General features: G+C 44.7%; 1 protein-coding gene across 4 annotated transcripts in view; it reads right to left on the bottom strand.

The window, feature by feature from the left end:
• HECTD4 (HECT domain E3 ubiquitin protein ligase 4) overlaps window positions 1-24,492 on the bottom strand; it is a 547,332-nt gene that overhangs the window by 391,383 nt on the left and 131,457 nt on the right. For all 4 annotated transcript variants that reach the window (XM_063964358.1, XM_063964361.1, XM_063964359.1 and 1 more), the window contains exon 6: window positions 16,814-16,952. In XM_063964358.1, the coding sequence (XP_063820428.1) occupies window positions 16,814-16,952 (139 nt within the window). The remainder of the gene's footprint in view (window positions 1-16,813; window positions 16,953-24,492) is intronic.

Below are 24,492 nucleotides of genomic sequence, written 5' to 3'. Positions count from 1 at the left end.
ACTACCTGGTGTGCACTGGCTCCTCCCACCATGACCCTCCTCCAAGCCTCAGTTAGGTACTGTGCCCGGACGAGCGTACACAATAAGGAAGGATTTTGAATCCCGGGTAAGACTCATACCAGCCACACCAATCACACCGTACAACTCGTGATATGAAACACAGTTAACAGTATGAAACAATAGAGCCTCTCAACAGATGGCTCAACAATAACCCGATTTAGTTAACCATAACTATGTACAAGTATTGCAGATAAACCGCACTTGGGATGGGCGCCCAGCATCCACTACGGACTACGAGAAATAGAATTACCGGTGAGTAAATTCTTATTTTCTCTAACGTCCTAGTGGATGCTGGGAACTCCGTAAGGACCATGGGGATTATACCAAAGCTCCCAAACGGGCGGGAGAGTGCGGATGACTCTGCAGCACTGAATGAGAGAACTCCAGGTCCTCCTCAGCCAGGGTATCAAATTTGTAGAATTTTTGCAAACGTGTTTGCCCCTGACCAAGTAGCTGCTCGGCAAAGTTGTAAAGCCGAGACCTCTCGGGCAGCCGCCCAAGATGAGCCCACCTTCCTTGTGGAATGGGCATTGACAGATTTTGGCTGTGGCAGGCCTGCCACAGTATGTGCAAGCTGAATTGTACTACAAATCCAACGAGCAATAGTCTGCTTAGAAGCAGGAGCACCCAGCTTGTTAGGTGCATATAGGATAAACAGCGAGTCAGATTTTCTGACTCTAGCCGTTCTGGAAACATATATTTTCAGTGCCCTGACAACGTCTAGCAACTTGGAGTCCTCCAAGTCCCTAGTAGCCTAGGCACCACAATAGGCTGGTTCAGGTGAAACGCTGACACCACCTTTGGGAGAAACTGGGGACGAGTCCTCAATTCTGCCCTATCCATATGGAAAATCAAATAAGGGCTTTTACAAGACAAAGCCGCCAACTTTGATACTCGCCTGGCAGAAGCCAAGGCCAATAACATAACCACCTTCCACGTGAGATATTTCAGATCCACGGTTTTTAGTGGTTCAAACCAATGTGATTTTAAGAAACTCAACACCACGTTGAGATCCCAAGGTGCCACAGGAGGCACAAACGGGGGCTGACTCTGCAGCACTCCTTTTATAAATGTCTGAACTTCAGGTACTGAAGCTAGTTCTTTTTGAAAGAAAATCGACAGAGCCGAGATCTGTACCTTAATGGAACCCAATTTAAGGCCCATAGTCACTCCTGCTTGCAGGAAATGCAGAAATCGACCTAGTTGAAATTCCTCTGTTGGGGCCCTTTCGGCCTCACACCATGCAACATATTTTTGCCATATGCGGTGATAATGAGTTGCTGTAACCTCTTTCCTGGCTTTAGTAAGCGTAGGAATGACTTCCTCCGGAATGCCCTTTTCCTTCAGGATCCGGCGTTCAACCGCCATGCCGACAAACGCAGCCGCGGTAAGTCTTGGAACAGACAGGGCCCCTGCTGCCGCAGGTCCTGTCTGAGTGGCAGAGGCCATGAGTCCTCTGATATAAATTCTTGAAGTTCTGGGTACCAAGCTCTTCTTGGCCATCCACGAGTATCGTTCTTACTCCTCGCCTTCTTATTATTCTCAGTACCTTTGGTATGAGAGGCAGAGGGGAGAACACATAAACCGACTGGTACACCCACGGTGTTACCAGAGCGTCCATAGCTATCGCCTGAGGGTCCCTTGACCCGGTGCAATATCTTTTATAGCTTTTTGTTGAGGCGGGACGCCATCATGTCCACCTGTGGCCTTTCCCAATGGTGTACAATCCTATTGGAAGACTTCTGGAGGAAGTCCCCATTCTCCCGGGTGGAGGTCGTGTCTGTTGAGAAGATCTGCTTCCCAGTTGTCCACTCCGGGAATGAACACTGCTGACAGTGCTAACACATGATTTTCCGCCTATCGGAGAATCCTTGTGGCTTCTGCCATCGCCATCCTGCTTCTTGTGCCGCCCTGTTGGTTTACATGGGCGACTGCCGTGATGTTGTCTGATTGGATCAGTACCGGCTGGTTTTGAAGCAGAGGCCTTGCCGGCCTCAGGGCATTGTAAATGGCCCTCAGGTCCAGAATATTTATGTGTAGGGAAATAACCTGACGACCAAAGTCCCTGGAAATTTCTTCCCTGTGTGACTGCCTCCCAGCCTCAAAGGCTGGAATCCATGGTCACTAGGACCTAGTCCTGTATGCCGAACCTGCGGCCCTCTTGAAGATGGGCACTCTGCAGCCACCACAGTAGAGATACCCTGGTCCTTGGAGACAGGGTTATCAGCCTATGCATCGGAAGATGCGATCCGGACCACTTGTCCAACAGGTCCCTCTGAAAAGTTCTTGTATGGGACCTGCCTAATGGGATTGCTTCGTAGGAAGCTACCATTTTTCCCAGGACTCGCGTGCAATGATGCACCGCTACCTATTTTGGCTTCAGGAGGTCTCTGACTAGAGATGACAACTCCTTGGCTTTCTCCTCCGGGAGAAACACTATTTCTGGTTTATGTCCAGAACCATCCCCAGGAACAGTAGACGTGTCATAGGAACCAGCTGTGACTTTGGACTGTTTAGAATCCAACCATGCTGTTGTAGCACTTTCCAAAATAGTGCTACCCCGACTACCAACTGCTCCTTGGACCTCGCCCTTATAACGAGATTGTCCAAGTACGGGATAATTACAACTCCCTTTTTTTTTAAAGGAGTATCAACATTTCGGCCATTACCTTGATAAAACACCCTCGGTGCCATGTACAGTCCAAACGGCAGTGTCTGGACTTGGTAATGGTAATCCTGTACCACAAATCTGAGGTACTCCTGGCGAGGATGGTAAATGGGGACATGCAGGTAAACATCCTTGATGTCCCAGGATACCATGTAATCCCCCTCGTCCAGGCTTGGAATAACCGCCCTGAGCGATTCCATCTTGAACTTGAATTTTTGTGTTCAAGGATTTTAAATATAAAATGGGTCACACCGAACCATGCGGTTTCGGTACCCCAACCCGTGTGGAATAGTAACCCCGTCCTTGTTGAAGTAGGGGCACCTTGAGTATTACCTGCTGGGAATACCGCTTATTAATTGCCTCTAGCACAGCCTCCCTGCCTGAGGGAGTTGTCAGCAAGGCATATTTTAGGAAACGGCTGGGGGGAGACATCTCGAATTCCAGCTTGTACCCCTGAAATACTACTTGAAAGAAACAGGGATCCACCTGTGAGCGAGCCCACTAATTGCTGAAATTTTTGAGACGGCCCCCCACCGTACCTGGCTACACCTGTGGAGCACCCGCGTCATGGTGTGGCCTCACAGGAGGCGGGGGAAGAATCTTGATTCTGGGAACAGGCTGACTGGTGCAGCTTTTTTCCCTCTACCCTTGTCTCTGTACAGAAAGGAAGCGCCATTTGACCCGCTTGCTTTTCTGAAGCCGAAAGGACTGTACCTTTGTCTGTGAGGAAACCTGAGGTAAAATTATTTCTTCCCAGCAGTTGCTGTGGATACGAGGTCCCAGAGACCATCCCCAAATAATTCCTCACCCTTATAAGGCTCTCTATGCGCTTTTTAAGTCAGCATCACCTGTCCAGTGACAGGTCTCTAATACCCTCCTGACAGAATGGACATTACATTTATTTTGGATGCCAGCCGGCAAAATATCCCTCTGTGCATCCCCCATATATAAGACGACGTCTTTAATATGTTTTTATGTTTTCCAACTAGTATCCCTGTTTGACAGGGTCACCGACCACGCTGCAGCAGCACTATCTGCAGGTCTCAGTCTAGTACCTGAGTGTGTAAATACAGACTTCAGGATAGCCTCCTGTTTTTTATCAACAGGTACCTATTAAAGTGGCCGTATCCTAAGACGGCAGTGCCACCTTTTTTGACAAACGTGTGAGCGCCTTATCCACCCTAGGGGATATCTCCCAGCGTAACTTATCCACCTGGCGGGAAAGGGTACGCCATCAGTAACTTTTTATAAATTACCAGTTTCTTAACGGGGGAACCCACGCTTTCACACACTTCATTTATTCATCTGATGGGGGAACAAAACACTGCCTGTTTTTTCTCCCCAAACCTAAAACCCATTTTTAGAGGTGCTTGGGTTAAAGTCAGAAATGTATAACACATTTTTTATTGCCGGGATCACGTCACGGATGTTCCTAGTGGATTGTGTATATGTCTCCACCTTGTCGACACTGGAGTCAGACTCCGTGTCGACATCTGTGTCTGCCATCTGAGAGAGCGGGCGTTTTTGAGCCCCTGATGGCCTTTGAGACGCCTGGGCAAGCGCGGGCTGCGAAGCCGGCTGTCCCACAGCTGTTACGTCATCCACCCTTTTATGTAAGGAGTTGACACTGTCGGTTAATACCTTTCACCTATCCATCCACTCTGGTGTCGGCCCCACAGGGGGCGACATCACATATATCGGCCTCTGTTCTGTCACCATATAAGCCTCCTCATTCAACATGTCGACACAGCCGTACCGACACACCGCAGACACACAGGGAATGCTCTAAACGAGGACAGGACCCACAAAAGCCCTTTGGGGGGACAGAGTAAGAGTATGCCAGCACACACCAGAGCGCTATATATATATATACAGGGACTAACTGAGTTATGTCCCTAATAGCTTTTATATAATATACTGTATACAGTGCCAATTTTAATGCCCCCCCCTCTCTTTTCCCTCTTACTGTACTGCAGGGAAGAGCCAGGGAGCTTCCCTCCAGCCGAGCTGTGAGGGAAAAATGGCGCCAGTGTGCTGAGGAGATAGGCTCCGCCCCTTTTTCGCGGCCTATTCTCCCGTTTTTTATGGAATTCTGGCAGGGGTATTTACCTCATATATAGCCCCTGGGGCCATATATTGAGGTATTTTAGCCAGCCAAGGTGTTTTTATTGCTGCCTCAGGGCGCCCCCCCCAGCGCCCTGCACCCTCAGTGACCGGAGTGTGAAGTGTGTGAGAGGAGCAATGGCGCACAGCTGCAGTGCTGTGCGCTACCTTGGTGAAGACAGAGTCTTCATGCCGCCGATTTTCCGGACCATCTTCTTGCTTCTGGCTCTGTAAGGGGGACGGCGGCGCGGCTCCGGGACCGAACATCAAGGCTGGGCCTGCGGTCGATCCCTCTGGAGCTAATGGTGTCCAGTAGCCTAAGAAGCCCAATCCGGCTGCAAGCAGGCGAGTTCGCTTCTTCTCCCCTTAGTCCCTCGCTGCAGTGAGCCTGTTGCCAGCAGGTCTCACTGAAAATAACAAATTCTAAGACTATAACTTTCTAAGAGCTCAGGAGAGCCCCTAGTGTGCATCCAACTTCGGCCGGGCACGAAATCTAACTGAGGCTTGGAGGAGGGTCATGGTGGGAGGAGCCAGTGCACACCAGGTAGTCTAAGATCTTTCTAGAGTGCCCAGCCTCCTTCGGAGCCCGCTATTCCCCCATGGTCCTTACGGAGTTCCCAGCATCCACTAGGACGTTAGAGAAAATAGATTTCTCATACGTCCTAGAGGATGCTGGGGATGCTTCAAGAACCATGGAGTATAGACGGGATCCGCAGGAGACATGGGCACTTTAAGACTTTGAATGGATGTGAACTGGCTCCTTCCTCTATGCCCCTCCTCCAGACTCCAGTTAGATTCTGTGCCCAGAGAGACTGGTCACACACTGAGTTTCTCGCAAAAGACTTTATGTTAGGTTTATTATTTTCAGGGAGTACTGCTAGCAACAGGCTCCCTGCATCGTGGGACTGAGGGGAGAGAAGCAGACCTACTTCTGTGAGTTCAAAGGCTCTGCTTCTTAGGCTACTGGACACCATTAGCTCCAGAGGGTCTGATCACTTGGTACGCCTAGCTGCTCGTTCCCGAAGCCGCGCCGTCACCCCCCTTGCAGAGCCAGAAGAAAGAAGCCGGGTGAGTAAAAAAAGAACAGAAGACTTCAGTGACGGCAGAAGAGTTTAGTGTCTGAGGTACCGCGCAACGGCCACGCTGCGTGCCATTGCTCCCACACACAAGCGGCACTACAAGGGTGCAGGGCGCAAGGGGGGCGCCCTGGGCAGCATGTATACCTCAGATACAGACCGGCAAGAGAGATATTGAGTGCCTGGGCACTAAATACAGACCCCCGCCAGTATAAATATATAGAAAATGAAGGGGCGTGGCTTAGCCCTCATAGATCTATCCAGCGCCATTTTCTCCTCAGAGACGCTGGCCCTGCCAAAGCACTGCTGAACAGTGAACAGATCACAGTAAAAAACGGGGGGGGGGGTCGGCACAGTTGTTTAGTGCAATATATGTTAAAAAAAATAAGGCACAATATGTAATGAGAGTGGTGTAAAAGAGCTGCTAAACGTCTTCTCTGTTTCCCTGACACTATCCCTTATAGTCCGCATGTCTGTGGCCGAGTGCTCTGCCACAAACGGCTATGGGAATGTCCCTGATATCGACACAAATACTATTTCTTATGTCGACCATGATGTTTCCTGATTAGATCCACAACATCGGCATTCAGTACATGTTTCATACACATTAAGAACGTATTAACGTCACTAGGGACCCTGCTGTTCCTGACAAAAATATATATATGAGATATATATATATATATATGTATATATATATATATAGATATATGTGTGTATATGTGTATTTAAATGTGTATGTTCATATTAACATTTCTAATAAATGCTGAAGTAAAGTTATTCCTTCTCATGTGCTGGTCGCTCTGTTGAAAAAGCTCTAGGTCAGCCGTGACAAGATGGTTTGAAATCCTCACGAGGAGTCCGAATGTCTATTCTTTTCCCGCCGTGGATAGAATAAAGTGAGAGTCAACCCCTGTTCTGCATGGGGCCCTGTCACAAAGAATCGTATACAGGAAGCTAAGTGATATTTTAATTATATGCTTTGATTATACTTGCATTACATGCGCATGGGGGAGTGCTTGTATTCAGAAATGGTCGGTTACCTTGTCATCCGATATAATTACCCTGGGGAGAGATGGGATAATCCTTAAATTGGGTCATATCTGGAACACTGCAGCATACTGCCGTGCGACTACAAGAGGTATGGGACTCTTGGGTTCGCGGGCCAATTCCATGGCGGTCTCGGCTAGGAGGGCGTTGTGGATTCACCAATGGAATGCTGATGCTGACTCCGAGAAGAAATGGAGTCTCTTCCCTATGAAGGTGAAGCCTGGTTTGGTGTTGGTCTTGTTAAGTTGATCTCGGCAGATGCCACTGGTAAGTCTACCTTCGTGCCCTATGTTCACTCACAACGGTTGGTGACGCATTCTTGTAGGATGCAGTCATTTCATCTGAATAGATACGGATTTCCCCTTTTTCTTTGCAGGTAGAGGAAGGTAAGATCCACCGCATGACGTTGGGTCTATTTTGCAGGAGCCCACACCGGTGGAACCACGTCTAAAACTTCTCAGTCAGTCCTGGAAAGGACATGGACCAGTGAGTTTTAAGAATAGAGTCCCTAGGGGGACATACTGGAGTTTCCAGACGTTTCCCCTCACCGATTTTTCAAATCGACCTTACCGCTTCTCCTGCGGGCGGGGAGGTAGTATGCAACGCAATACGACAGTTGTGTTAGGACCAGGCCATTGTCCTGGTGTCCTAGTCACACAAAAAAATAAAAAAATAAAAATAAAAGGACCGTTATCCAAGCTTTTTCGTCCTCCCGAGGCCGGACGGCTCAGTCAGACCAATCCTATATCTGAAATCCCAGTATTTCTGCTTAAAGAAGTTAAAATCCAAGATGGAATCTCTCATGGCAGGGATCTCCAATCTGAAAAAGGAGAAAGTAGGTCTAATTACGGTCCCTTTCGCATTCGGCAAACCTGAGGGTTGCAATTCAGGATTGTCATTACCAATTTCACCATGGTGAGGGTGGTATGATAGTTGTCCTTCGATGATAAGGAGTCATTATTGTTCTGTAAGGGGACGTTCGCCTGATTACAGCAAGGTCAAGTAAACAAGTGGTTGTTTTCTTTCAGTAGAAAAGGCTTTGAGGATCCAGAGTCTGATCAGACCTGTAACAGTGTCCATCCATCAATACATTCAGTTGTTAAAAAAGATGTAAAAATGTAAAATCTTTTCTTCTTTTCTAAGTGCGCCAACAAAAGAGACAATCTTTTTCTGTCCTGGGATAATCCTGTTTTTCAAGGCCAGAATCTCATTCCTGTGGTGGCGGCGCAGTTCACATTTCTTAAGCGCATGTTCGGGTTCCAGGACTGGATCCTAGTGGCCACATATCCATGCCTCCAAGGCGTGGGAGCTGTCTCACAGGAGGAACACTTCCAAGGAAGAGGGTCAAGTTAGGATACTTGTCACCACATTAACGGTCTAGAATTAAGGGCCGTTTATAACGGTTTTCTACAAACGAAAAACGGAGCAGGAATGGCAGAAGCCAGAAAAAATTTCTGCTGCACGATGAAACATATACGCACTCTGTCAGCGATGTTCGTTCCAGGTGTAAACAACTGGGAAGCAGACTTCCTCGGCAGACACGTTCTCCATCCAGGAGAGTGGAGTCTTCATCAAGAGGTTTTCACAGAAGTGACAAGTCATTGGGGAATTCCTCAAATAGACATGATGGCATCTCGCCTCAATAAGAAACTTCAGAGATATTGTTCCAGGTCGAGAAACCCTCAAGCAATAGCGGTGGGCGCCCTAGTGGGTTTTTTCAGTCGGTCTATGTGTTCCCTCCACGTCCACTCTTTCCAAAGATGCTAAAGATCATAAGAAGAACAAAGGTTCAGGTGATCCTCATTGTTCCAGACTGGTCAAGGAGGGTTGGTATCCGGATCTTCAGGAATTACTCAAAGGAGATCCCTGGCCTCTTCCTCTACGAGAGGATCTGTTACAGCAGGGGCCGTGCGTGTAGAATTACCGCGGCTTCATTTGATGGCTTGGAGGTTGCACGCCGGATCCTAGCCCGAAAGGGTATTTCCACTGAAGTCATCCCTACTTTTCTTCGGGCAGAAAAGGAGTAACGTTAAAACATTACCACCGTATTTGGAGAAAGTTTGTGTCTTGGTGTGAATCCAAGAAGGCTCCTACGGAAGAATTCCAGTTGGGTCGTTTTCTCCAATTTTATTACAAGATCGAGTGGATGCGGGTCTTAAGTTGGGCTCGGTTAAGGTTCAGATTTCAGCCTTATCGGGTTTCTTCCAAAAACAACTGGCCTCCTATTCAGAAGTTCATACTTTCGTAAAAGGAGTGTTACACATCCAACCTCCCTTTGTGTGCCCCCTGTGGCACCATAGGATCTTAACGTGGGGTTGCAGTTCCTGCAATCTCATTGGTTGAACCTGTACACAAGGTTGAGTTGAATTTACTCACTTGGAAAGTGGCCATGTGGTTGGCCTTGACATCCGCAAGGCGGGTGTCTGAATTAGCAGCTTTGTCTCACAAGAGCCCGTTTAATCTTCCGTGAAGATGGAGCGGAGTTGAGAACTCGTCAGCAATTTCTGCCAAAAGTGGTTTCATTGTTGCACATGAACCAACCTTTATTGTGGTACCGGTGGCTACTAACGCCTTGGCGGAATTGAAGTCTCTCCATGTGGTCAGAGTTTGAATATTTATGTCGCCAGAATGGCTCAGATCAGGAAAACGGAGGATCTGTTTATCCTGTATGCTCCCAACAAGATTGGAACGCCTGTTTCCAAGCAGACTATTGCACGCTGGATCTGTAATACGATTAAGCATGCTCATTCCACGGCTGGATTGCCGTTACCGAAATCGGTGAAGGCCCATTCTACTAGAAAGGTGGGCTCATCCTGGGCGGCGGCCCGAGGGGTCTTGGCATTGCAGCTTTGCCAAGCAGCTGCTTGGTCGGGTTCAAACACTTTTGCGAAGTTTTACAAGTTTGATACCCTGGCTAATGAGGACCTCTTGTTTGGTCAATCGGTGCTGCAGAGTCATACGCACTCTCCCGCCCGTTCTAGAGCTTTGGTATAAAACCAATGGTTCTTGAAGCATCCCCAGCATCCTCTAGGACGTATGAGAAAATAGGATTTTAATACCTACCGGTAAATCCTTTTCTCTTAGTCCGTAGAGGATGCTGGGCGCCCGTCCCAGTGCGTACTATTTCTGCAGTTATTGGTTATGGTTACACACATGTTGTGTTGCGTTTAAGTCAGCCTGTTGCTGACGTTATTCATGCCATAACATGCGTTATGCTGTTATTGGTTGTATTTGTACACAGGTTGTGTTACGTTTTATGTCAGCATATTGCTGCATATTTTTCATGCCGTCGGCTGGTGTTCTATTGAATGCCACGTTCTGTGGCATGCTTGAGGTGTGAGCTGGTAAGACGCTCACCGTGGTTTAACAATAAATTCTTTCCTCTAAATGCCCGTCTCCCTGGGCACAGTTCCTATAACTGGAGTCTGGAGGAGGGGCATAGAGGGAGTAGCGAGTTCACACCCATTCAAAGTCTTAAAGTGCCCATGTCTCCTGCGGATCCCGTCTATACCCCATGGTCCTTGAAGCATCTTCAGCATCCTCTAAGGACTAAGAGAAAAGGATTTACCGGTAGGTATTAAAATCCTATTTTACATAATAAAGAAAACAAATTCTATAAATGCTTAATTTAAAAAAACTTACAATTATGAAACCACAGCAATAACGCAAGTGTTTCTTATTTCTTATGAAAGTCATGTTGTTCAATACCCACTCACAATACATCATCAGTCATGTAAGCAAAACGGTAAGACTTATCTACTATACTGTGGTGAGATACGGAAGACCGTATTGCAACTTGCTTTGTAAGGATGGCTATTATTATACGGAGCTGCCTTATTTGACTATACCCCAAGTAGTGCTTTAGCTGGCATATCAAATTGCTACATGGTTCAGCAAAATGTTAAACTGCTGACTTGACAGTAGACTCAGCACTGTTGGGTTTAAAGGCAAATCCCAATTTAGATTCTATACTGGCCTAACAATATAGTAACAGAAGATCTCCATCTGGTCAGCAACCCACAGCAAATTTTGATTGATTAAATTCTAGGAACATCCGCTACAGACAAGTCTGATACAGGAAAGCTGAACTGAGAGCATGAGCAACTGCTAATTCCAGCTACAAGTCCTCTTACTAGTGAGCTGGCAATGAGGAAGATAGCAGCCAGCTGGGGAAAGAGGTGTAAGGTGTAACTACTAACGTACAAAGCAAATTATTCACACCCCATATATAGGCAAGTGATGCTAACACTGTCTTATATACAAAAAGCACACACGCTATCAATACAGCTCAAAACTTTCATTCTCACCCTTCCTGCCAACACACCTAACTGCACATCTACTTCATGTTGCTATATTACTGCAAACGGCTCTGCAGTGCAGTGAAGACAGGCATTTCTACAGCATTTGCCCCCTTGTGTGAATATCATAACCATGTACACACTGGCCTGAGCCTCTCTCCTCTCATTAAGTAAAAAGTGAATGGGGTGCCTAATGATCAAATCCCTAGTGATGAAATCACTTATGTGTCGCGATTACTCCACAGCTACCAATCTGCCCAAACAGTTTATGTTACCAGTGCTAACAGCTAAAGCCTCTCCTGGCTGACAGTTTGGACAGCAACAGAATAACACTGGAAGAGGGTCAAGGGGTGGGATGCAAGACAAGTGGCACTCACTGAAAGCATACATAGGGGGAACTAGCTAGCTTTTAACAAACATGTACAATCCTTTCTTCACAGCACTACAGGCAGAACATTACAGAAGACACAAGTGCACCCTACCAGAATGGCAGTCCCCATCACTCTACTACAGGGTGCCTTATTGTGGTCATCAAACTTTTTTCAGTTGCAGCACTCAAACCATCCTGATAAGAGACCACTGCCGTATCACACATAGGAACTCTTCACAGCAAGATGGCTACATCATAAGGGTTTCCAACCCTTGAAAATATATTCACTGGCAAATTGATTAATATATATTGATAACTACAGTTTGTTTACTAGAGAACATTGTAATATGTATTAGAAAAACACATATCCAGAGACTGAAAATATGTGGCTCGTAACCCTAGTCAGACCCAAAATAAATATATACGGTAAAAGCTAAGAAGATTTACTACTACTCACATTTTATTTTATATATAAGATATATTCTCCCTCACGTGCAGACTACATGCACCACCACACTCCAACTGCTGCTGCCAATTAAAGCCAAGGCTACTGCATTAAACTCGGCTGTGCCCTACCCAGTAGTAGTGACCCACTACCCAGCCTGCTGCCTCCTATAGACTGGGAGTCCTCCAGCCCGGTCCCAGTATGGGCACAAGATGCGGTGCCCAGAGAGTGCGACCTACCCTTCCAGCCACAACCTTGAGTTACTAACTACAACCGCCACAGCCTGCCAGGGTTGCTGGAGATGCTTCCCATCAGTGCCCGAGCCTTACCTCTGCCATGTGAACACCGGGACTGGGCCTACTATCCCTCTGGCTGAGAACATTGGGGACTACCCACGGGACTAACCCCAAAGTGAGCAGGAAGCTTTTGGGGGGAGAACACCAGGACCAGGCTCAGCAGGGACATTTCTACTGAAAACATGCTCCCACATTCTCACACCCACCTGTACTGCTTCTGTGAGACCAGAACATTCATAAATAATTTATCAAAATAATGTTTTCCTGAGTTTCCGCTTTCTCTTGGTTACCTACAAAAGTGTTTTTACCATAGGTTCTCCCCTGCCCACCCCCCACCCCCATTATAGCGTACCTCCACCCCACGTGTGCATGTGGATTTTTCCGTATCACTACACAGGGATCAGTTTTCTGATATAAGCCTTGGTACTCGTTGGCACACCTTCCACAGTGTAACCTTCGCAGTGCGCCCAACATCGCTACTTCATATGGTTCGCTCGTGGTTGGGATGAAAAATACAGGGACCTGATGGTTTTGTTTGGACTCTATTCTGAGCGTTAGTTTGCTGCTTCACCCCAGTTTGTATCATCTCTTCTAGGGTAACTAATTCCACCCAGGGTAATCCTACATAGTGCACCCAAGACAAGTGCCTCACCCAGTACCCGTGAGGGGCAGAATATACAACCTGGGGAAGTTATTTCCCAAAATGCCTACACCAACCCAGTGGCAAACGCAGGATTTCTAAAGGGGGGTTTCCAAATGCAGTCCACAATCTCCCACTCTGCGGAACATTGGATCAAGTGCGGGAGTCTGGGAGAGCGGCAGAAGAACCTAGTAATAATCTGGACATTAATGTAAACACTGGTCTATTTATACACTGGATACTGTATAGCATACAGTATTAATATAACACTATAGATGGTCAATAGTATAGGCTGTATCAAACATATTTAAATAATATAAATAAATGGTGAGAAAAGGTTAAACATACTATAATAAATAAATATACAAACATAATAGAACCAGTAGGAGACAGGACTGTATTTTCTACGCACACATTCTCCCACCTCATGGCAAGGCTCCTGTCTCTTCTTCCTGGTAGTTACTCTCTGGTCCAGAACACTGATTGAGAACTCAGATCCACACACACAGGAAACTGGGCATGTGCAGCAGCTCTGCTCCTTTAAACTGCATGATGTGGCGGCAGCTCTAGTAATCGTATTATATACTGTACCATTGCTATTATTGTCATAATTTGAGCCACTTGCCAAGATATGAGGGGTTTCCATGCAACCAGAAACCCCCCCTGCGTTTGCCTATGCAACCCTGCATTATCCTTATTGTGCACTATAGGTTTTCTTTTTTTTATTTCTTGTCTATTGCTGTATTACTTAAATCTTCTGTATTATGGGGGTCATTCTGACCCGATTGCATGCTGCAGTTTTTCGCAGCGTAGTGATCGGGTCAGAACTGCGCATGCGCCGGCGCCGCAGTGCGCTACAATCGCGCCTGCCAGATTGACAGGCAGAGGCGGTCTATGGGCGGGAGGAAGCGAAACGGCAGCGTTTGGCCGGACCGTGCGGGGAGTGGCCCGCAGCGGCTGCGTGACGTCACACGCAGCCACTGCGGGCCGGAGAGCGATGAGTAGCTCCCGGGCAGCACGCTAAAACTGCGCTGGCCAGGAGCTACTGTTGAAGTGCGTTGCCTTTGCACTTCTGTGGGGGGGGGACTGCCACTGCCGTGCGGGGTGGACTAGCTCTGTGCTGGCGTCACCACGCTTGTCTAGTTCATGATCGTAGCTGTGCTAAATTTAGCACAGCTACAATAAACTCGAAATGACCCCATATGTGCTTGTAAACCTCCTTGAGTCCTGTTGGAGAAAGAGTGCTATATAAATAAATTATTATAATAAATTACAAATAGTGGTAACACAGCTTATGCCCTACGCATTATCAGAGTGTGATGTAGCTAGTAGCAACAATCTGCCTCATCCTATTAATAACAATGAACAATGTGTATAACAAAACAATAATAAACTAATATGACTCACGTGGTGGGAGAGGGGGGGGATTAAATGGACCATTTATAAAATTATATATTACGAGGAATGGGGTGACAACAACTTGTTTTGGAGTTTAATTTCGAACCACAAAGGCAAAGATAATCATGGCATATTACAGATGGGGGATGGGAAGAGAATAAGAAAAATACAAAAGATAAATGAAAAAAATGGGACCATAAAAAGTATTGTGGGGTCACTGAAGTGGGAAATACAAGCACCTAATATTTATATAATAGTTTTACATATTAAATAAACCACATGGGGTGATCTTAACAGGCAGAATTACTGATTACACACACACACACACACACACACACACACACACGCTTTGAATGAGAACGGACCATACAAACTTTTTTCTTCAAAATAAGTGAGAACTCCCTAATACACAGGTTCTCAAACTCGGTCCTCAGGACCCCACACGGTGCATGTTTTGCAGGTCTCCTCACAGAATCACAAGTGAAATAATTAGCTCCACCTGCAGACCTTTTAAAATGTGTCTGTGAGTAATTAATACACCTGTGCACTTGCTGGGTTACCTGCAAAACATGCACCGTGTGGGGTCCTGAGGACCGAGTTTGAGAACCCCTGCCATAATACATAGGTCTGCAAAGTCGGTCCTCATTACCCCACACAGTGCATGTTTTGCAGGTAACCCAGCAGGTGCACAGGTGTATTAATTACAAACAGGCACATTTTAAAAGGTCTGCAGGTGGAGTTACAGTAATTATTTCACTTGTGATTCTGTGAGGAGACCTGCAAAACATGCACTGTGTGGGGTAATGAGGACCGAGTTTGCAGACCTATGCCCTAATAGAAGGGGTGTTACTAACCAGGTCAAACATAACAGAATAAACAGACATGATGGCTTAGTTAGAGATCCAGCATTTTTGGAGTGTTTAAGCATAGCACAATGTTCAGGGCATAAGCGAATGCAGCATTCACCAGCTGAATAACTCCATGTATAAGTAAACCCGAAGCCACAGGACAGTACAGCACACAAGACCTACATAAGCGACACTGGTTTATAGGTTTGAAAGTTGAAATTTTCAAAACCGTAATACCAGTCATGTTAGGTACAATTATTTAAGAGCCTGTACTATGAAAAATTAAATAATGTCTCAGAATAAACATCATTCAGAATAAACTAAAATTACATATGTTGTTAAATTGGTTCCCCTTTTCTCAGTGATAAGAGACATCTAGCATCGCCACTTTGTACGGCGATGCAGAATGTCTTAGTGCTGGGATGTATTAAAAAAGAGATAGAGTGAAAGAAAGCAGAGTTGCTAGATAGGCTGTATTGCCTCAGCCCAATGCTGATGCAATATAGTACTACACCTGGGGGGGATTGAAATGTTATCACACTCCCGATATTAAGTGATGGGAGATCGAGGGGCAGTTATACCGCTGAATGCACCCATAACACTTGGGTTTAGGTGCGCAAAGCCCCTAACCCATACTAAAGTAATGGGTGTGAGCATAAAAAGACCCATTTGGGCGCCCAAACTGGTCTCTTTATGCACATTTCAGTTTGCTACCCGTGGTGATAACGAGCTGAAATTAACTTGCCGCACCCATCAGCAGCACCATTAGAATAGCTGCCGGTGGGCGTGAACGCGGGTAGGGGGGGGGACTTTTGAATCCAGCCCTGAAATATGCGCTGCGCACATGTGAGAGCTTGCAAAACCTAGAAATCTCATTTTTTACCAATTTTGTAAGCGCAATGGAAGCCACACCGGGTCTGGTGAGAGGATGGAGCTACTTGTTAGAAGACAAGTGACGAAAGGCTCAACTATTCATCGCTTGATAAGTGCCCCAGCTATTACAAAAGCCGTAGGTGCCGCTTTATTAAAAGATAAGTCTTTTAATTAATTTTAGAGAAGCAGTAACAACCTGTTTTGGGTTAGCACCTCTTGTTACATGTACCCCATAGTATCAAACACCGCAACTGAAAACATTTTTAGGACTTGGAAAAAAAAAGAAAAATAACCAAAACAAAAGAAATGCAGTAATAGTACATTACGCAATATAAAGAACATTTAAAATTGTACTCGTCGTTAGTACCTTTTTAAACGTAACCACAACCTTTGATTCAGCATTTCTATATATTCTGAACTTATTAAATTTGTATTCTGTATTTTTCTGTGACTTGCTGGCTTACCTACATCGGCAGCTTACTTCACAATGAATTTGGCTAGTGTTTTCATACTATATATGCTGTATTTGTGCATTTGGTGATGGACTACACAATGAAGAACTAAATGTTCTCTGGCTAAATATATTTATATTTATGATTTGTGTTTTTTTCTAGAGTAGCCACTGCCTCGGTTTATCATTTATTTGTGCCCATATTATTACATATTTAATCAGTTCATATAGCATTATTACCTGAAGGGTATGCTGATCGATTATCTGGAAAATAAAATGAGGCTTGTTATCAAAAGAAACTGGTCTGTGAAGGAGTTTTCCACTTCCGTAGGCAATCCAACCAGCTTCCAGCTCCTCATTTCGACAGTAAACAAAACCTCTGAAAAGAAAGTGAAAAGTGTTTAGTCATAATCTGATCAATCTCTCTCTTGCCTTCTCTCTCTAGACCTCCCTCCCTTGGAGCAGTCATTAGCTCCTTGGTCTACAATACCACCTTTATGCTAAAGTTACTAAAATTTACCTCTCCACCCGACCTCTCCCCAACACCTGATCTTTTTTCTGTAACTGTCTTAACTGTATCTTCTATCTCTTTCTGGATGTCCCAGCACTCTCTTAAACTACACATGTCTAATACCGACCTTATCATCATCGCCCTCCCATTCAGGACTCCTTTTCCTACTCCTCTCTCTTTCACTGATACCAAAAACTGTCCCATACCGTCTGGGGGTATTACTTGGTATCCGAATGATAGATCCACAATGTAAAGGTCAACAGTCAATAGGTCGACAGCATATGGTCTATATGCATTTGGTCGACAGGTACAAGGTTGATGTGAAAATGGTCGACATGCTTTCAATGGTTTACACATGATGATTTTTCAACATCTACTTGATTCACTATCCATGTGAACACCTATTGGGTATAGTAAACTGTAGCAAGTGAAGCGAGTCATCAAGCCCGAAACGTGGCAAGCAAAGCAAACTCGCGAGGGTCAAAGCTTCTACAGAGGGTGATCAGATAACCGTAAAAATCCAAGATCTGGTACAAAATAACCCCTCAAAAATCTGTCGACCATTCACTGAATCTGCCAATTCTTCATCTGTCAACCTTTTGTACCTGTTGACCATTCACTGTCTACCTAAACAGTCTTCGACAAAAACATTGTCAATCTATTAATCCACAACCATATTACTTCTCCCTCTACTTCACCTTTTTCAGTCATGCTATTTCCTTTTCCAGCTGCTTCCACATCTCTAGAATATGACCTTTCCTCATCCATAAGGCTACCAACTCTCTTATTAATGCCCGTGTCATGTTTGGAATCGACTATTTTCATCCTTCAAATTTTAGATCTTCCTTTCATCCAACTATGCCTTCTTACATCTAGCCTCACAATTACTGCATTGCTACACACCTGGCAGATATATCTGCTGACCCGCCATTGCGATTCTTGTACATTCTATATTGTACATTCTATATGTGTCTGCATTGTCTCAATGTGTCTGCACTGATATCACAACCGGGTGTGCATTTAAATTTGCTCACCCAGTAGAGATGTCAGTTACCAGTGGTCCCTGCAGCAAGTGTACGGGTGGCCAGTGGGTTTCCCGTACACACAATCCGATGCAGAAATATATCAGGCATCGGAAGTGCTGCAGGACCAGTGCAATCTGTCTGTAAATGATCCCATTCACAGACATATAGTGTGTACGCTCCACTGATCCATGGACTATATATTGTCTGTTCAACAAAATGGACAATATATTGTCCCTTGTGTACCCAACTTAAGTCTGTAACCACTCATGAGCAGTGCCTTCTTCCCTCCTGTTCTCTCCCTGCACTATCCCTGTCTCCAATGCCTTGCCATTCACAGTCTATGGTGGGTGATTCAGACCTGAGCTACTCATTGCTGCTCGGGTCGCAGCGGCTGCGTGTGACGTCACGCAGACACCTCGGCCCGCCCCCCTCAACGGTCCGGGTACGCCTGCACTGCCCGGACTGCGCCCCCTCAGCAGCGGCGAACCGCCCCCTCCGGGCCAGCGACCACCTCTGCCTGTCAATCAGGCAGAGGCGATCGCAGGGCTAAGACAGCCGTCGGCGCAAGTCTAAGACAGCTGCAGCGCCAGAGTATGCGCAGTTCAGACCTGATCGCTGCTGTGCGAACATGCACAGCAGCAATCAGGTATAAATTAGCCCCTACGTCCCTTTCTGTCCACTTACTGCAGGGCATGGAGTCAAAGTTATATGGTTTAATGTTTCCTCTTGTATGCTTTTGTCGTGCTTTTCATTTTGAATTGGCTGTGTTTCAATACAAGCGTTTCAATATCATTGCTTCCCTGCATGGCACTACAGACCCTTGGTGACATTATACAAAAATGAGAATAACAATACCAATAATAATGAAAGTGGCGGGCAATACAGTATGTACTTTACATATGTAGAATTTTACATTGCCTGCTATCCACTGTGTACAATGAATCTGAGCAGGGAGTCTGCATAGTATTGTGGGTGTTTTCTATACCAAAAATAACTCAAAAGTGTTTGGTAAAGCAGGAGTAGTTCTGAAAAGACTATTATGAGACCATTTTAGGCATGACCAAGCATAATGATCTAGTGATATAGGTGTTTATTTACTAAGCCTTGAAGGAAGATAAAGTGGATGGAGATAAACTACAAACCAAGCAGTCATTTTTACAAATACAGCCTATAGCATGGCAGCAAGGAGATGATTGATTGGTACTTTATTTCTCTCCACTTTATCTCTCTTTGATGCTTAGTAAATAGATCCCATAGTATGAACCTCAGGGCAGGCACGGATACAGAGGGGGGCGGTGGGGGCGATCGCCCCCCCTAGCACACTTCTGCCTACAGACAATCTGTCTGTGAAGTCCTGCTCCTTAACCCCTTCCTATCTCAGCTGGCCGTCAGCTATAGTCAGTCAGCTATAGTCAGTGGTGTGAGTCGCAGCAGCTCACAGCGGGTGCCCCTTCCTCCTCACTCACCCTTTTGGCCTGCACGGCAGTTAATCAATCAACATAGTTTGTTGATTGAGACTGCTTTCATCTCCCCAGCGTCTCCTTGCTGATAACAGATCCAGGAAGTGTGGCTGTGTGTTGGGGGCGTGGCTTCACTTATAAGACAGGCTAGTGGGCTAATACAAACAGTATACTATAGTGTGTTTACTTTTTTCCACACTGAGAGCATGCTGCATTCCTGCACCCAGAGACCAGCCAGAGGGACTTTCCTGCCAATCTGTGCCATTGACCAGCCTGTGGAAAAGGGACCATCTTACCAGCCTGTTGCAGAGGAACCAGCCAGTAAGAGATCTTCTTGCCATATTCCCTAGGCAGGGTATTACAGGTTGAGTCTCACATATGTGCGATACAGTAGAACAGAGGATGTCTGTAGTAGATGCACTTATAGGTTTTAAAATATTCCTTGTATTTCATAATATTAAACATTACATATCATGTCCTGTCAGTGAAATACTAAAATAATAGAGAGATGCGTGTAAAAGTACAGAAAATGTGTATAAAAATGCTATACAAGAAATATGGTGTATGCTAATCTGTCCTCTATTTGGTTACTTTCTCATAACACCATACTCCTTCTACAAGGTATCAACTCGGAATTGTCCTCACCGTGTAATTCCCCTACAAGGTGCCCTCACTATAGCCTCACAAATGAGTATTAAGTTTAACGTCTTCAAGTTCCTGTATAGCATTGGTCCTATAATGTGCATCAGTTTATATATCAGTGGGAGAGATCCCTTGATTATAAATGGCACCCTAATAGCTGGTAGGGATATATTGCAAGATAAGCAGGTAAAGGATTTGTTAGTGGGTGTTTGGTATAATAATCACTTCTACAACACATCAAATCAAAGTCCCCCAATATAACATCTATCCAAATCCCTAGAAATATTTCAATTGCTTGATATGGTGCGTCCTCGGGAGCCTCACTCTCTTATAACTGATGTCATTACAGACAAGGGGCCTAATTCACACCTGATCACTGCTGTGCATTTTCTCACAGCAGCCGTTCAGGTTTGAACTGCACATATACGCTGGTGCATGCCAGACAGCCGACGGCCATCTCAGCCCTGCCAGGCAGAGGCGGACGCTGGGCAGGAGGGTGCGGGCCGGTGGCGTTTTGCTGCCTTTTTAGGGGTGCGGTCCAGGCAACGCAGGTGTGCCCGGACCGTGCGGGGGGCAGGCTGCTGCGTGACGTCACACGCAGCCGCTGTGACCCGGTCAGTGACTAGTAGCTCCCTGCCTGTGCGCAGGAGCTGCGCTGGTAGGGAGCTACTCATCAAGTACAAAAGCATTGCCGCTGTGCGATGGTTTTGAACTTGTACGGTGGGGAGTCAGACATGCGGGGCGGACTAGCCTTGTGCTGGGTCCCCCCCCCCCCCCCCCGCATGTCTGAGTAACTGATCGTAGCTGCACGGCTACGATCAAGTTTGAATTATGCCCAATGTCTTGTCACTACTGTTGCCACAAATGCCGTATTTTGATGGCCCTCTATTATGCCATCCATATGTTCATCATAATTTATGACACGTCCTGTACAGTTGTGATACCTACAGTATACAAAGTTGTAATTCCCTAATATTGGGGTATAACAAAAAAATATTAAATTAAAGCAGAATGTCTGGATTAATTATGATTGACTTATTCTATATCAGCACCTCATATTAACATGAGAAACATTAACAATCTGATAATAGATTTATAAAATAGACAATCCTAGCAGTGCGCACAAGCAGAAAAAAAGCAGCTCGGTGAGCTCAATATTTTACTTAAAGGTATCCTCACATCTTCACCAAATATGTGCCAAAAAAGGTTGAATAGAAGTTATCCAGCGCTACTGCATACAGTATGTAGGTCATTCATAAATATACCACTTCAGATACAGCAGATGTCATATCTCACAGTATACTTCTTATTAGGCTCATTCAGATATACCCAAAATGTAAGAGATAAGCAATTATAGTGAAACACTGTTTAATAATTGTAAGATTTAATATGAGAAAAACGAAAACATATAAACTCCACACAGATCACATGTATTTCCAAGTGGCCAAATTTTGACAATTCCAGCTAGACATGAACTGTTATTTAAGCAGTTCAGAATGCACTTGAAACAGTGCAAGTCCTGGGTTCTCCCACTGGTGCAGGCTCAGGTTTGGCTGAAATTTACAATTATTAAACAGTACTTCACTATATTTGCTTATCCCTTTCATTGGAGATAGCTGAATGAGCCTAATAAGAAGTATGACATCTGCTGTATCTGAAGTGGTATATTTATGAACAACCTACATATGCAGTAGCACTGGCTAAATTCTATACAACAATGTGATAATACCTATAATTCCTTAAATTAATTGTATCAATCAGATAACTATGGTATACTTGCAACATTTTTCTGGAAAAAAAAGGGTGGTGGGGGGATTTCCCAAACCTATGTGGCACATAGATGCAAAAGGGATTTTAATCTACAGGTGAACTCCTGCGAGTATTACGTACTCTCACTTAATCCTGGTTAGTCTCAAACTCCATTATTGGACAATTACAAATGTGGAATTCATCTATTAGGGTTGGCAAGTGTTGAGTACTGTGTGGGATTATCAAATAATTGGTCTAACCCCCCAAGACTCTGTGCCTAAAATCCCCTTGGTACTATTCAGCAGTTCCCCTTATTATAATAATATAACAGGGTATTATAATGTGTCTTCCCTTCCTGGTTCAGTAACACATAAAATGCCAGTTGTTACCATTTGTATCCATAAAAGTTGCTAGTATCCCAAAGAAAGGAATTATAGGTATTATCACATTGTTACTGTTTCTCATTTTAATATAATGCGCTTATATAGATTCAGTCAATCATCAAGGTTTATGATAATACTGTATTTCATAACGACGTTGACATATAAACCTTGATGATTGACTGTCTCTATATCAGTACCTCATATTAAGATGAGAAATAGCTGCAAATAATTACTCCAGACATTTTGTTTATATTTAATTTTCTTTTGCTATACCCCAATATTAGGGGATTATAACTTTTTATACTGTAGGTATCACAATTGTACATGACGTGTCATACATTATGATGAACATAAGGAGGGATTTGGATAGATGTCATATTGGGCAACTTTGCTTTGATGTGTTGTAGAAGTGATTATTATACCTAACATCCACTAACAAATCCTTTACCTGCAATTATACCTATTTGTGTGATGGATGAATTTGGACGGGAGAGGGGAGGAGTCAAGATGGGAGGGGTCAAGATGAGAGGGGTGGAGTCAAGACGAGAGAGGGGAGGAGTCGGGACTGGAGAGGGGAGGGGTCAAGATTAAACCGTAAACCGCCCCCCCTAAAAGAAAAGTCTAGATCCGACCCTGCCTCAGGGGTGAAATATAAAAGTGTCCAAGTTTGCAGAGGTCTGGAATTTCGGCCGAGATTGCACGTCTTTTTAAAGAGGCAACCACAAGCAAAACGAGGTTGTAAATGATTGCCGCTTTAAAAATATGTATAATTTCGGACGAAATGCCGGACCCTACGAGATTAACCCCAAATGTCCTATACACGAACAGCCATATTTGTGCCACTAAAAAATCTACCTTAATTAAATTGTAAGCTACATATTTCACTGAATATTTGGCAAACTGTTTATTAAAAAGAAATAACTTTTGAACAAATCAGACAATAAAATGATAAATGTTCTACAGCCTACAGTGGGAGGTGTTGTCTATACCAACCAATCAGATGTCTGACCAGTTGCTATGGAAACCCAACCTTTTCTACACTGCACTTGTGGTATATGTTTCCTACATGTTTCAAAACGCAGTGATAAAAATACCTATGTTGCTTATGCCAAACATTTTTCAAGTCTGAATACGGATGACACTGCAGTACAACATTTACTGTAGCAGAAACAGTTTACAGTAATGATTTTACTGTATTTGGAACTCTTATGGAATTATAGGAAGCCATTATAGACTTAACAAAATTCATGTCACGTTAACTTATTAATTTTTTATTGCAAAATGTTAAGTCAAATTAGTTTTTTTTTTCTTTATGGTTTGGTGTTCTTGCACTGCAACTACTGAAAGACTACTTATTCTCTACCAGTTATAGGGGTATATGCAATTGCGGTCGAATTCCCGAAAATGTCGAAAAACGGGACATTTTCGCCAAAAATTTTTTTTCGACAATGCAATTCCGTATTTTTCGTCAAAAAACGGACTTTTAAAATTCGACTTTTTGAAATTCGACATTTGTCAAATTCGACATTTCTGCAATGGTACAAATGCGGCAATTCGACAACAGTATATTCAATTGAAGATTGTAAATTCGACAACAGTGCTTTTAGACAGTAAATTCGTCATTTTCAATCCGCCACACTTTGCTGGCGGAATCTAATAAAAATCTTAAAAACATGTTTTTTTTTGTGTTTTTTTTATTGGTAATAGCATATCTATTTATATTAGAAGGGATTAGGTACTTGGTTTGTCAATTTTGGAGGCACAAGTATTATTTATATATTTTAAAAATATATATATTTTTTTAAATGGAATGGTAAAAATCAGAAAAAAAATTGCGTGGGGTCCCCCGTCCTAAGCATAACCAGCCTCGGGCTCTTCGAGCCGGTCCTGGTTCTAAAAATCCGGGGGGGAAACTGACATGGGATCCCCCGTATTTTTAAAACCAGCACCGGGCTCTGCGCCTGGTGCTGGTGCAAAAAATACGGGGGACAAAAAGCGTAGGGGTCCCCCGTATTTTTTACACCAGCATCGGGCTCCACTAGCTGGACAGATAATGCCACAGCCGGGGGTCACTTTTATACAGCGCCCTGCGGCCGTGGCATTAAATACGCAACTAGTCACCCCTGGCCGGGGTACCCTGGAGGAGTGG

The sequence above is a fragment of the Pseudophryne corroboree genome, chromosome 1 (genome assembly GCF_028390025.1).
Source record: "Pseudophryne corroboree isolate aPseCor3 chromosome 1, aPseCor3.hap2, whole genome shotgun sequence".
In the NCBI taxonomy this organism is placed as follows: domain Eukaryota; kingdom Metazoa; phylum Chordata; class Amphibia; order Anura; family Myobatrachidae; genus Pseudophryne; species Pseudophryne corroboree.
Note: the sequence above shows the minus strand (reverse complement) of the source record. Positions and strands in the feature narration are given on the sequence as shown.